General features: G+C 32.9%; 1 protein-coding gene across 1 annotated transcript; it reads left to right on the top strand.

Annotated features, from left to right (window-relative positions):
* Positions 1-703: 703 nt before the first annotated feature.
* On the top strand, positions 704-12,626 carry LOC132749813 (uncharacterized; the record flags this gene model as incomplete). Its single annotated transcript, XM_060739716.1, has 3 exons — positions 704-2,881; positions 3,957-6,068; positions 7,611-12,626. Coding segments are annotated over 3 exons (4,754 nt in total), but the record flags the coding sequence as incomplete, so codon positions are not given.
* Between the last annotated feature and the right edge of the window lie 2,518 nt (positions 12,627-15,144).

Below are 15,144 nucleotides of genomic sequence, written 5' to 3'. Positions count from 1 at the left end.
ATCCTTAGTTCGAATAATATTGAGTACGAATCTTTCCCTTCCCGAAAATGGTTTTTTTGGCGATATATTTCACTAAAGTGGCAGAAATACTTCACACTGCAGGTGTGCAACAAATAATTGCATACTCCTCCGATGCCACCATGTTGATAGGGTTCTATTATATGCAATTATATGACAATACGTTTTCAGAACGTATCTTTAATCCATTCATACAGACGCTTACAATATTATATACCACTAAATAAGACATATATATATATCTGTATATGCTCGTTTTCTAAAACAGTTTGAAATAGAAAAAATATGCAAGTGTATATTTAAAAGTAAATAATGTTTACTTGTTTGATTTAATATTTATTTTGGATGTTGGACATATTTTTATACAGAGTCTGTCGTAATTCATTCATTCTTGCACGCGCATGTGTGGATACGAAGTTTGAAGCGTAGGTTTACACAATGTTTTTATGAATGAAATAGAAATTTTCATACTGTTTGCTTTCATGTTTAGAAAATGTTTCTTTAAACTGAAAGTGCATAGTTATGAACTGTGGGGGCTGCGTTCATTGAACGCCGCTTTTCCTTGTTGATCTTGTTTATCATATTTTACATATTTATCTCCTTCTTATTCGCCGTATGCATTATCTGATCCAAACCATGCAAAACTAAAGTTATTAAACACCTTAGCATTTTATATATTATATAGAAAGATTGTCACTGATAAACTTTTCAGAACTTCAAGGCGACCTGATTGAATTCTACAGGAAAAGGTGTAGTTCAATACCTCTCTCACCACTTCTTGAAGAAATAGAGACACCTCTAGCTGGGTTCTACGTGATGCCAGATATAGTCGCCGTAAAACATAAGTCCCTTACTTGTCATAAAGAGGAGAGAACTCCGATGAAGACTTTGAAAGACCTGTTTTCAACCGGAAGTGCATATCAGCAAGAAATTTATCTATCAGCTGATACAGGCTTTGGAAAAACTGCTTTTTCAAAATATCTTGCAATCACGTGGTGTCAAGCTCATCGTCCAGACGAACAATACGATGTTAATGAGTGTTTTAAGGATAATAATTTAAAAGCTCTATCTAAGTTTGAGTTCTTATTTTTGGTTTTCTTAAGAGATCATACCTCTGTTTCTCACATTGACGATATGATTAGACAGCAATTTTCGTTGCATCTTCCTTCATTGAAATCACTAGATGAAAATTCATGTAGAGCAAAACTAAATGAAGTTTTACGTAGAGAAAAATGCTTAATTATATTGGACGGTCTTAATGAATGGACTCACCCTTATTACAACTGCAACGAAGTAACAGAACAAATCCCACATCGGTGCGAACGTGACAATTGCGTTATCCTTACGACAACTCAACCGTGGAAGCTCGGAGTTTCAAATCTCACAAAAAGTCAAATAAACCAAAACGTAGAATTGGCTCAATTAAGTGAAGACTCTGTGCTAAAACTAGAAGAAAATGCTATAAGGGAAATGAAAGGTGTCCATGACGATAGCGTACTGAAGAGTAAAACACAGGATTTTAACGGAGTGATACGTAAACTTGGCCTTGAGCACATGCAAGTCATTCCACTCCTCCTTATGTACATACTTAACCTATGGTGTAACAACATCCCTATAGGAAATTCAATACATGAGGTTTACACAAATATCGTTGAATTTCTATTATCGAGAATGTCAAAGAAACACCCGGAGTTTCAATATTCTCGTGAATCGTCTGCCAGTGAAATTCCAGAATACTTGAAACGTCATGAATTTTGTAAAAGGTTTTACAGTCTTATAACATCATTAGCAGAACTAGCTCACCAAACATTATTTAACAAAAACAGAGAAAATACGTTTGTATTTGATAGAACGGTTGCTGAAAAATATCTCAAAGCAAACGACATGACATTAAGTCTTCTTTCAGGAATATTGTCAGAAAGTAGAAGTAAAACTTTACTCAAAGAAATTATCAAAGTATCGTTTTCTCACAAAACAGTTCAAGAATTCTTTGCTGCCATATTTATTAGTTCTCAAAGTTACGATCAGAAAATTGTTCTAGAAAAATGTAGAAGTATTCAAGACATTCTGGACATGTCAAAACTCTTTGAATTTATAAGTGGAATGAATGCTGACCGGATTTGTGCAATATCAAATGATTTGATGTCTGTGATAAATGAAGACGAGAAAACACGCGACTATAGAACTAGGACAGGTGACAAGAAAGTGCAAGATACTCGATTGCATGACATACAGAAAATGTTCATGTCGTGTTTACAACAAATGCCTAACAGTGAAAATATTCTATTATGTATACAGGATTTCTTCATTGACGGGAACACCGTGCACAGTAAGCAGTTACAACGGTTATTAAAACAAAATAAAACCAACATAAAATCACTTTATATAGACATCAGCGATACTTCCAGCAGTTTACGTGAAATTATAGTTTTATTCTCTCTCACAGATCTCAGTCATATACAGAAACTTCACTATTGTGGTGACGTGGAGAAGGAGGCTGAGATAAATCGGATTTTGTTTCCCAGTTTACAGGTCGTAACTTTGGAGCATGTAACATGGACAAATGAAGAAGAAAGTTCATTGTTTCTGTCAGGTGACATGTTATGTATTGAACGTGTGAAGTTGGAGGATATAAACATGTCTACAGGAGGTTTACAAAACTTTATGACCGAGCTTCAAAAACTGCCCCAGTCAGTTACAGTAAAGATGGCCGCCATTAAGCCGAGAAGACAATATGACCGTGTTATAGAAAAAATTCGGAAATCACCAACTTTTCATGTGTTAGCAGACAACTATTACCACTACTACTCTGACGAAGACGACAACAGGGAGTGGAATTTTGAGTTCAAAACAATAAAAAATGGTAAAAGTTAGCTTAGGAAGGTCCGCGGTTTTCCTAGGATATAAGCTTATGCCAAATAGTTTAATTTACATGACTGACAACATAATGTGGTTCTACTGAGGTGTCAAATGGTTTCTTTATGGCTGACAACATTATGTGGTTCTACTCAGATGTCAGCTCGTGCCAAATAGTATATTTATGGCTGGCAACATGATGTGGTTCTACTCAGATGTCAGCTCGTGCCAAATAGTTTTTATATGGCTGACATTATGATGTGGTTCTACTCAGATGTCAGCTCGTGCCAAATAAGAAACAAACAGAAAAAAAACACTAAAAAACAGATATGATAATAATGTCAGAAACATAGAATATTAAACAAATATTTGTTCTATTCCATAAAGTATAGCTATTTAGTATTTATTATAATTCTCATATAAGATATCAGCATAAACAAGCACTTACCAGGTTTATAGGGGGGAGCAAATGATAACATAAAAAACTAGAAATGTGATTGATTTGTCAATCTGCTGAATCTAGGTAAATTTTTACTGGCTAACACGCATAAGTTAAAACTGAAAACTGTTTTCTGAGTTAATAACGAAAACACTACAAATATTGCATAAATATGCAAGCCAACCCCAAAGTGCATAACTTCACATGCTGGCCAATAGTCGTGTATACCTTCAGGGCTTCAGGTCAAACACTTTTGAGCTATGCATGGAAAAGTCTATGATTTATGCTTCGTCAAATGCAACAACTCTTAAAATCCACATCAAAAAAATCCCAGGTGCACAGCTTCACGGTGATGTTGAAACCTCTTCTGCACAATAACATATGATAACCAAATTCCTACAGTCACAAGCACAATCAACATTCCAATTTTCCTTTCAGTTAAAGCTTAATGATATGCATGTATGTATGTTCTGCTTTTACATTTTTGAATTATACGATACTTACACGAACGCTTCAGTTATCTGCGAAAACTAAGCCATAACCTGTTTAAGAAAAACACTGGTTTGGAATTAACAGTAAGAATCAATCTTTTCACAATTATCTTATCATATCTGTTACATGTTCTATATATATTTTTTTCTAGATTTGAGACAATACTTGGAAAGATTTTATTCAGAGTCAGCAACGTTTTACAATTTCTACAGCGATTTAGAGGGATCTCAAAATGTATCATTAGAAATCTGCCCGACGTTTAGAAAGTTAGATATCACTAACAAAGAAGTCACAGTCATGAATCAAAATGAGTCAATGACTGAAAGTCTGCAGATGCATAAATACCCATACAATGACATTCGGCGTTCTAAGCCGATTCTTCTATTGGCAGAAGACACAACATCATCAGCAAATTTTATTGTAAGCTCCTGGTTAAACTTTGGCGTAAACCACACTTTCTTCCCCATGGACGTGAATACTCTGGAAGGTGTTTTCTGGTTAAAAGTACGATATTTTGATGATGTTTCTGATTTAAAAACAATGTTGAATAACCAATTTGAAATGAAAAAAATGTATTACAGTCAACAAATTCTCATTATCTTTGAATATTTTGACAAAGATCATTTCAAATTGAAAGCAATTTATGATTTGGCCTGTTCCTGTAACTTAAAAACATGCTCGTTTATCATTATCACAAATATTGACAAACAGGTTGTAGATGATTTGAAACTAAATATTGAAGTTGTTCTCATTGCTGCTGCAATTAATGCATTGTATGTGTATAGTAAGCACTTGAATGTGGTGATAGATGGACACGAATTGAGCAGACGAATCGATCAAATAGTATCAGAGAAGAAAAGGGACGCAATAACAAAAATTTGTTTTGTGGATATTCATCCGATAAATTCAACTGCAAAAATATGCGTTCCAGGAGATATAAAAGACATAAGATTTCACAGATGCAGTCACAAATTTCAGGTTATACACTTTGCAAATCATTTAGAGATATCAGAACCTCCACGTTTTACGAATCCTTTAACAGAAAACATTTTTACGCCAAATGTGACTACTCTTACTATACATTTTGAATCACCAAGTCATATCTTTTACTACAATGTATATGAGCATTTTGCGTGTAACATATCTAAAGCAAATCATATTGAGTTTTTACGTTTGTGTGACATGAGTTTTGGAAAAAAAGTTATTAACGTTCAACTTCAAAAGGAAGAGATTGAACAAATAAGGCGTTCTGTAGAGTCAAAAGGGGACTATTGCCGTTTTGGAGCTCGCATTTTAGGTCCGCGTCTAGGGAAAATTACATTTGACAAAGAAGATATTGAAATTGAAAGAAGTAATTCATTCGTGAAACAAATAATGTTAGACTTGATTTGCTATGAACTTGTTAAAACACACAGTTCTGTATCAGAATGTTATCCTTCAGAAATGAACGATGGGGCGATTCTACTGATTTGTTTCGTAAGCGATGAATTTCAGATAGATTCCTTCAACGGATTCCATCTTTTAAAAAGATATAATAACAACATCAGTAAAGAATCACTGTTAGCAGGAAATGCATGCGACATAGAAGAAAATACAATAGTTAAGGCATTAGAAGACGATTTTAAAGATATAAATGAAACGCTGTCATTCCACGCAGAAGCTCTCATGACGTCTCATAGAAATTTAGAAGCGGTGAAAGTTAGTTTTGTCCAGCACAAAGACATACAACTGGTACACTCAAATTTGTGCATAGTCTTATATTGTAAAGCCAAGGGGTATATTCCTTTTGGAGATGTTTGTTTTCCTCGGACGCTGAATAATCCGTTGAAGAAAAAATCATTTAGAACTGATGTTCGGGACGGATTTTTCTCAACCTGCCATTTTCGTTCAGGTCACAGTACCGGTTTCAACAAAAAACTAGCATTAGGAAGTAGTATCGGAGAAGTTGGTGGGAATCTCGCTGCGACTTTAGGGCCATTCGTTAATATTAAGGAAACAAACACAACCTGTTTTCTGACAGCTAGACATGCATTTGCTCCTCTTTCCAGAAGTAATGAAAGCCTTAAGGGAGTAAATGTCGTTCAGCCTGCTGATGTTCATTTAATACCCGGTGCAGTTGGGTTGCCTAATCGACACTGCGGAATGGTAATTGAGAGTCAGGATGGGAAGCAGATCGATGCTAGTTTAGTTCAGATATCCCCTGAAAGATTACCGACAAGTGGTCAATTTATACAGTTGACAAAAGAAGATTTAGATTTAGCAGGTAATTTATGATTAAACCAAAATCAACAACATTTTTATTTAGTTTCCTTTAAAATTAGATTATGCCCATTTAAAGGGACTCCACTGAGGTTTAAAAGCCTAAAACGTAATATTTTAATTTCTTACATAATCGAGCTGGGGCACTTTAAACAGAATATATAGGCAAAGATAGTTAAGACATATTCTTTGAAAACAATTGAAAATCGTACTTGAATGCTTTTCTTAGCAAAGCATTTAAATGCTTTTCATTTTGGGTCATTTTTTACAATTTGAATAATTATTCTGGAAAAATGATCCTAAAATTTACACAAAGATTTGTGGTCTAAACCTCCATCAAATGGTACATTCATCTGGAAAAGATATTTTCAGTCCCATCATGTCAAAAAGACCTCAGTGGAGTACCTTTAAGGTTATATAGCCAAGGAAAAGGTAGTAGTCAAAATAAGGCAAACTATTGCCATAATTCCTTATAATATTATCATTTACTCTTTGTATTAAATATACGGTGTAAGGAAAAGTCTATGAAAAGGTTGAATCAAACCCAGTCTGTAACATTTTCAATGTAGCTGTGTTGAGTTTCTGTTTTTCTCTATTATCTTGATACATCAGTGTTATTAATGCCATGTGGCTGCTGTAAAAAGTTTTCCCGTACACTTCATCAAAGATGTTATATTTCCGATCCTTTAAGATCGTTCAGCACGACATAATTGTTGTGAGTGCATCTTTTGGTACTTTAAGTTCTTTCCAATTAGGTGTTTTTCTAGTCGGGTGGTTCCAATTTTCCTCACTTGAAAAATGTTGAATCACCTTAGGATATGGTGTCTGTTTTTTAACTTTCTCGTTTTACAGCTTATCTGTAATATGCAGGGTTCATTACCTCTGATCCCCTTTCAAAATTACATTTATTATTAGGTTCAGCCCATTTTTTCTCGTTTTGGGCAATCCCATTTTTTTACTTTGGAACCATATGCCGCTTTTTATGGAATAGCACAAGCGTGTTACCTTGAATGTTCCATAATAACCGCCATATGAACACGTCTGTGGATGTTTCAAATCTCAAAATTTGACCATTATGATGTTTGAATGTTGACTTATGCTTAAGTCGGTGCCTGTAATTACCACTACCGCCAGCAACATTTACAATTTTGAGGTTTTGGTCTTTATTTATGAATTCTTATTTTCTCTTTATAATATATACCGATCGAAATTCACCTGTAACGTTTAATTGACAGTCTTTACATACTTTAAGTAGATTTATATTTTATCCAAAACATTATAAACTGTAGGACATTCATCATTCATAACAGCCATTCTTTTGAAAAAGACCTCAACATGACAATGAGAATAATATCACTTCGAATTATCATTACCCCTTGCATTTATTTATGCAAAAACCGTTGAAAAAAAAATATACAGAAATAGAATCACATCGATCAATAACGTACAGTTTTCCGTTCAAATATTTTCAAAATGTTAAAAAATGTGTTTTTTGTTTCCTTTTTCGAATATTGACAACAATATGTATTTTCATCCCTTTATATAGGATTAACGAAACAACCAATATACAACGACGGAAAGATTCTTGATGCAAAAACTTTAACAGTGAGAGATCTAGCCAGGCAAAGTATTATCAAGATTGGCTATAGAACCTCTCTTACAAAAGGAACTCTGTTAACAACAGATGGATGTGTTAGGGAAACAGTGGAGTATTCTCCATTAGAAACATTATACAATGGGAGTAGGGAATCGTTTCCAATATGTAGCCAGATAATGGTTGACTCTTATTACAAAAAAGTATTCACCCAAGCTGGCGACTCTGGCTCTGGTGTGTTTTTGGTTGATAATAAAGATAGTTTGCATTGTATTGGAATGCTTATTGGTGTATGTAGAGATATGACAGCAGTTGTCACACCTATCAATAATATCTTGCAGATTTTGGGCCATAAAATGGATAAAACATTGGAGTTAAAAAAGTTCAGAGAAACGGAAGAAATGGACGAATCTTAAACATATCTGTTGACAAGTTTATGAATTAAAACTTGCTTCTACTCAACTGTGAATGAATGTCTATAAACTTGCTTGGTTTGAGTTTAACTCTTGACATTAAGAGTTTTTCTTATGTTTGAGTAAATTTATGTTTCCTGTTACCGACGTAAGAAAACTTTAGATTTTTTCAAAGTAGCGTTGTTTGACCATTTGTTAGTAAATTGCAGGTCGATGCACTTTTCCCCAGACTTTAATTTGAGAAAAATATATATATTTCAATTTTCGGCTATCATGTGACACGACTTAGGTCTAAGTATGGTGCCTGATTTGGTACGCTTTTGTGCGTCGCGTGGGCGCTAGCGACAACACGACAAAGCTCCAAACGGCGCATTGTCGCACTGTTGTATTGTCGTCCTGTCTCTAGCGCGGCATGCCAAACTGCGCGTTGTTGTGCGACATGTTGTCGCGATGTCACATTGTCGCTCGGTTCAAATTGAAGGATTGGCTTATAAGCCAAGTGACACGCGCCGCACGACAACGCGCCGTCTGGCGACAATATGACAGTTTGACGTTTTGTCGCTAGCGACAAAAGGATAAGACAAAAGTCCGACAACGCGCCGTTTGGCACTTTGTTGTGTTGTCGCTAACGCCAATTAGATGCACAAAAGCGTACAAAATCAGCCACCACACTAAGTGATATTGATTCCTGAATAGTATACACTTATCGTTAGGGTAAGTAGATCGTAATTTTATGTGTTGAAATGATGCTGTAAAATTGTAAATATCATTACATTGAAACCCATTTCAAGGTTTTGTTAGTTTACTTAAACTAGATATGAATGTGTCAGAATGAAAAAAATATATGCCTACCGGCAAATAATCTTATCTACAAATGTTAGATTTCTTAATCAATTCCAAATCATATCAGTTATGCATTAATTGAAATCTGCTGTTACAGACATTTGTAGTAGCGTGTATCATAACATATCATGCACGATTAGACTGAGACTGCAAAATATTGAATTTCGACGTGCCTTGTGATCTGTCTTCATTCTCAAATATAGCTGAATGATTTTTAGTTTACATTACAATTAAATTAATAGTGACGAATAATTCATGTTGATGATTTGTACAATACTCGGGATTTACAGTTGTATATCTAGAGTTGTTCTAGATGAATGAAATGAAAATAATCTTACTACAGCGTCTCAATAAAGAAAAACATGACTTAATCATAAGTTATAGTCCTTAAATCCCCGCCTGACATACTTGCTTCACTGGAGCTTGCTAGGTAAACAAAATTATGATGCAGATCCAGGAGTTTTGCACATACCATTTTGGGTTTTAAAGGCAAATTGGGCGAACAAAATATTTTTTGTTCTCAAACTGGGGATGGGTAGGAAGGGGGAATGTGAGATAGCCTGAGAAAGCTCAGTCAGTATTGCCCCCATATGGTATTCTGATTGTCCGGGGTTTGATTTCAGTCAGACTGCACGGCTTCTCAACCTGTCAAATGTGGCGCAAACTGTAGGGTCATGGTATATAGCTAAGAAGTGTTCTTTATACTCATTATAAAACTGTGGAGTTCAATATATCAGGGATGTCAAAGTATAAACGTTCAATAATTAGGTAAAATTATGTGTAAGAAACCTTATAGCTCAGTTGGTAAAGCTGCGGAATGGTATTCAAAGTGTCACAGTCTCCCAGGTTTGAGCCTTAGTCAGGCAACACAGTTACTGTTGGGAGCTAACATGGGGCCATGACTGTATATAACTTCAAGACATTTCACTTTGTCAGTTTGTCAATGCTTTAAGGGTATATTTTAACAAAGTGGGGGACTATGATAATGTATTGCGCAGATCACATATTAGGAGAACACATGTTTTAACCGTTTAGGCGGTAGAGATGCGGTATGGTATTCAAAGGATTTTGGGTTCATACGGTAGTGCTAATGAGACATGGTATTCTGACGGTCTTTTTTTTCTTTTGAGTCACAGCCAAGCTGCATTTTTTTTCTCAATCTATGATATTAATAAATATTTTCAGCTTGACTAAATTTTTTAATGATTTTGCCTTTAGTCAACATTATGAAATATTTAATTATTGTCTAGTATTGTTTGATTTTATATTTTAGAACACATTGTAACAGTACTTAAGTTGACCTTTTTTGTATGAGTTGGAGTTTTATACCATCACCTTTTCCAACAGGGAACTGTAGCGGTATATAAAACTCCTAGTTAATTATGAGGTTAACTAGGTTACTAGGCACTAAAAGACATGCATGTATTTCCCGTTATGAACTTTTATTTATTGAAAAAATTAACTAGTTACGTAACTAGTTAACCACATAACAAACTAGTTAATAACAAGTAGGTAATCTAGTTAGTTATATGGTTATCTGGTGGCAGAAATATGCCACCATAGGATGATCTTTGTATTTTTTCTTCCTTTTTCAAAAAGTTTAGTGTTATGTTACTATGACGTCAAAAGTCGCGTCATTTTATAATTACTGTCGTTAAAAAAGGTTTTATTTATCTATTAATTGATGCATAGTTATATATTTGATATGCTATTATTTGTTGTTGTATATAGTTTTAATTTTCTTATTTCTATTTGAGATAGTACAAATTGAACACTATGTAGTTCGATGTTTATACAAGAATAATGCTAAATTATATACCAGCAGTAACACTTAGTCATTATCGCATACTTATGGTTTATTTACTGTTATTTTAAACTTGTTAAAAATGTTTTACATAAATCAAACTACTGTAATTTTTAACAGCAATGTAATATCTTTGTACCCATTAGTTAGTCTGAGTTATATCGTTGCTGAGGAAGACATTTCAAGCAAACTAAGTTATGAATATGTTATGTTATGTGCCCTGTGTGTTTATTTACAAACTTGGTTATAAAGATGTTTTGTGTGTAACAGATGCCAGGTGTTTCAATAAATTGTGCCCATTTTGAGTTTAATTTACATTCGCCTAAAGCGGAGGCAACTTTTAGAAATTTAGAAGAAAAAAAGCATAATGTTTGTTTTTGAATTGATTGGAACATGTAAATTTCATAAAAAATTATTGCTAACTTGTATTGCCTGTTTTCATCTGAGCATATGATACTTATGGTGAACTTTTAGGATCGTTAGTAGTCCATTGTCTACCATTAATTTAAATGACGCTTAATATTAAACTGTTCGGTCAACTTTGATTAACTTTTCATAGAATATTGCTTGCATTTAGATCTTCCAAAGTTGATGAAATTTACTGTCCGATATGACACCACCCCGGTTTCTATATTATTTCTTTTAGGACCATCTTCAAAGTTAGTCACCTCTTAAAGGTCAAGGCTAAGAGTTAAGATAATTTGTATGTGGTATTATATATAAACTTTTATTCATTGTTCTGAACAGCATTGGGTTTCAATTGAGCGATGTACTTTTATTACTTTTTCTGATTTCTATTTGTATACATATATTGCTTTCCTATTAGGAATTTGTATAATGTTCAATGATTGATATTTTTCGTATGTAGAATGTAATAAGAGGTATTAACTTTAAACGTAATACATGTATATATTAATAAAATCATAAAGATGAGCTTCAATGGCCAAAAATCATAACTATTTATATTTAAGATTAATTGGACATTGTACTCTTTTAGGAGAAAATAATTTGAAAAGAATTTGTTGGATGTATTATAATAAAACTAAATAGATAAACATAACTATCTCCTTGAGGAAGAGTGCTGTTCTGAAGATTCTTTAGACTCGCTACTTTCTTATTCATATGTTTGGAACTATTGTATGTCGTATTTTTTCATATTTCGTTTAGTCCCGAGGTTAATTTTAGTTAAGTAATGCAGTTAAGAATCTCATTAAGTAAACTGAAGTGTATAAGAAAGTTCTTTTTGCTTCTGGAAACAACCTTATGCTCCTGATTATGGTTAGAGCACTAGTCCGACAAGTGAACCACGTGGCAACGCCGCCACCTTAATTATTTTATTATTTTTTCTTTGTAATATTGTTCATATTTTATTTTTTCCCATGACACAACTTGTACACAATTGGAGATATTGACATGAACTGTATTCAGGGTAGATATATCTTATTGAGGAATATGCAGTATACAACATGCATAAAGTTCTTTTGATTGCATATTTTTAGTTATTGTCCTTTGTAATATAGTTCATACTATTTTTTTGTGTGAAGAGCATTCCTTTTAGTGGATATGATCATTGATGTATGAACATAAAACTTCGAAATATCTTTCTGACATAACGACATACAAATGTATTTCAAGTAGCAGAGAAGCTGGTTTACTTTGTAAAAATATTTAAAATATTGTTATTGTCATAAAAAATGTTATTATTATATGACAACATGTATGCTGGGTAAATTTAAGAAAAGTTTTTTGTTTTCAAAAGTTGATAAAATGATGTTTAATGGCCAATTTGATAATTGCAACATCATCTATTTTCTTGTAATTCATGAGCATATAATAATATTATGTACATTTATAAATACTTGTAATTTATTTTTGGTTTTAAATTGAAAATAAATAAGAGAAATATAATCATCTTTTGTTCTCATTTATCTTATATTGACATCTACCTTACATTGACCTCAACAGGGTCATGAACAATGGGTCTAAAATAGACAATTTTCTAATTTTTTTTTCCTGTAGCAATCCTTAGAGCTTTAATGAAAATCAGGAAAAGTATTAAAATATTAAGAACAATAAAGCCGGATAATTTTTACAATTTTAATCAAGAGATAGAAGAAGCAAGAAGATAACAATAAGTTTATAAAGAAATAACAACAGATACAATTTACAAATATTAGGTCAGGGTGTCACCTTTATATCATGATCTCTTTGTGAATAAAACTGATATTACACCAGTAAGTGTGTCAATAAAACTGATACATGTATAACACCATTCAGTATGTGGATACATTTGGTATTACTCAAGCGTGTGGATAACACTAATATTGTACACATCTAAAGCTAAGCTTACAGAACTAACTGCTCCACCTTATAAAAACAGTTATTGTCACTTAATTCTGGTTAAATTTAAAAACATTTTAGATGTCTACATTAATCACCAATCTCTTCCCATACATTCAATCACAATTTCCTGAATTTATAGCAAACGTGAACTTATGAGAAAGTTCAACATTATTTAAGGAACAAGGTCATATTTAAATATATCAAAATGAGGCTCTTGTTTAGATATGCTTGCATATGAAAATTCTAGTATATAACATATTAAAACCTTATAACCCTGGTTAAGCTGTATAAACCTAAGAAGAATGGCCTTTCAGACAGATCAAGATAAAACATCATTTCTTTGTCATAGCTGACCATGACCACTTTTCAGAAAGATATTGTTTGTCTTTGTCATTTTTAATATTTTATAAACCTAATGTATGATCCCTAGCCTGTCTAATTCTAGGTATCAGATTAATTGATTACAAAAAGAATTTCTTCACAAAAGAGCACGTGACAATGTTTTTGGCTAAATCTATTGATATTCAAATTAAAGGTCATAGTAGGAATCTATCAATCCTGTTGTGCAATCAAACAAAAAATACAAAAAAACAGTATGTCTCCTGATCAAAACCAGTATAGCAATTGGTTTATAAGCATAGTCAAAGTTGTTCTTTACTCGATAACTAGAAGGGTTTTTGTCACAAAAACATATGTCTCCCAAAACTATGTATGGTCACTATTGCAAAGTTTCATTGAAATCCCACCAGAAGTTTGACCTGTGAAGGCCAGACAAGATTTTCCTATTTTTAGGGAGACATAATTATGCTCAGTGGGATAAGACAAACTTTGACTACAAAGCTTTGTTCTTATCCAAGTAAAATTTACTAAACAAATAACTAGTATCAGACCTACGATGTACATGCTTCTAGATGAGAAATTAATTTTTCATGAAGAGTTTGAAAAATTATTTTACCAGTTAGGTTATGTATTTGCAAGTACTGTAAAATCATCATCATTTCAGGGGTACTTACGTTTTGTAGTTTCTATATCAGGTAATTCACGAATTTAAGATCCAACAAAATTTCATTTCATCATGGGATGTAAGATTATTTTTGCATATAACATTATTTGCATTTACACTAACTATCATCAAATTTAAAAATAAACGAAAATGTCCTCTTTTTGACATAAAACACAGAATTGTATGCCAACAAAATTACTTGAATTTGATCGCATGTTACTACAAGTTTTTTCTTACTGGATAATACTGGATAGACTGGACACATGCTTATCAATAAGAAAAACAATAATTTACAAATCTTCAATAATAATAATCTAGTTGAATTAATATGTACAATTAAGCATTCATAATTATATACAATGTATATACAATAATGGAATATCTAAATCCAATATTCTACCTAAAATGATTAAATTGTTTATTCCACGTAATGAATCTAAATCTTATAGTCCGCTTCAAATATCTAAATTATATATTCCACTTCCTATATTCCACATAAGATACTGTTAGGACAGCATTTAGCTTTGCAAGCAGGCCGTTCGGGCTAGCTCTTCGAGCTCGCTATAAATAATAAGATAAAACATATAACAATAATATATTGATTTAAAGGAACTGATTTAAAACTGAATGTTTTAATATTTCCTAGTGATTTCAAATTGCCTTACGAGACGACATACCAGGCATAAAATGAAATTGTCTGATCACTGAAGTATTAATAAAGCCTCATGACCTATGAAAGAATGACCCTGAAAACTCCATGTGCAATATCTTGATTGTAAGGTAAGACTAGAACAATTCACGAAAAACACAGAAATATATATATACACAAATTTATTTTCTATGTCTACCTTAATATTTCTTCTCTGTAGAAAAATGTTAGACAAAATTTATACAAAGTTTATAAAAAATTTTCACAGCTGAACCTCAGCTCTCAGCTATTTGACTGGTCAGAAACCTGTCAGATTGTATACTGACCAACGAACATCCTGACATTTGAGACTGAGCTCAGAAAACAAGTTTAAAGGCTTCAAAGCCAGGTCCCATGTTCATAAAGGATTGATAGATTGAGCATCTAGATCA

This window comes from Ruditapes philippinarum, unplaced genomic scaffold (assembly GCF_026571515.1).
Source record: "Ruditapes philippinarum isolate M1 unplaced genomic scaffold, ASM2657151v2 ctg5574_1_1_1_1, whole genome shotgun sequence".
Lineage (NCBI taxonomy): Eukaryota > Metazoa > Mollusca > Bivalvia > Venerida > Veneridae > Ruditapes > Ruditapes philippinarum.
This window is presented reverse-complemented; position numbering and strand designations above follow the sequence as displayed.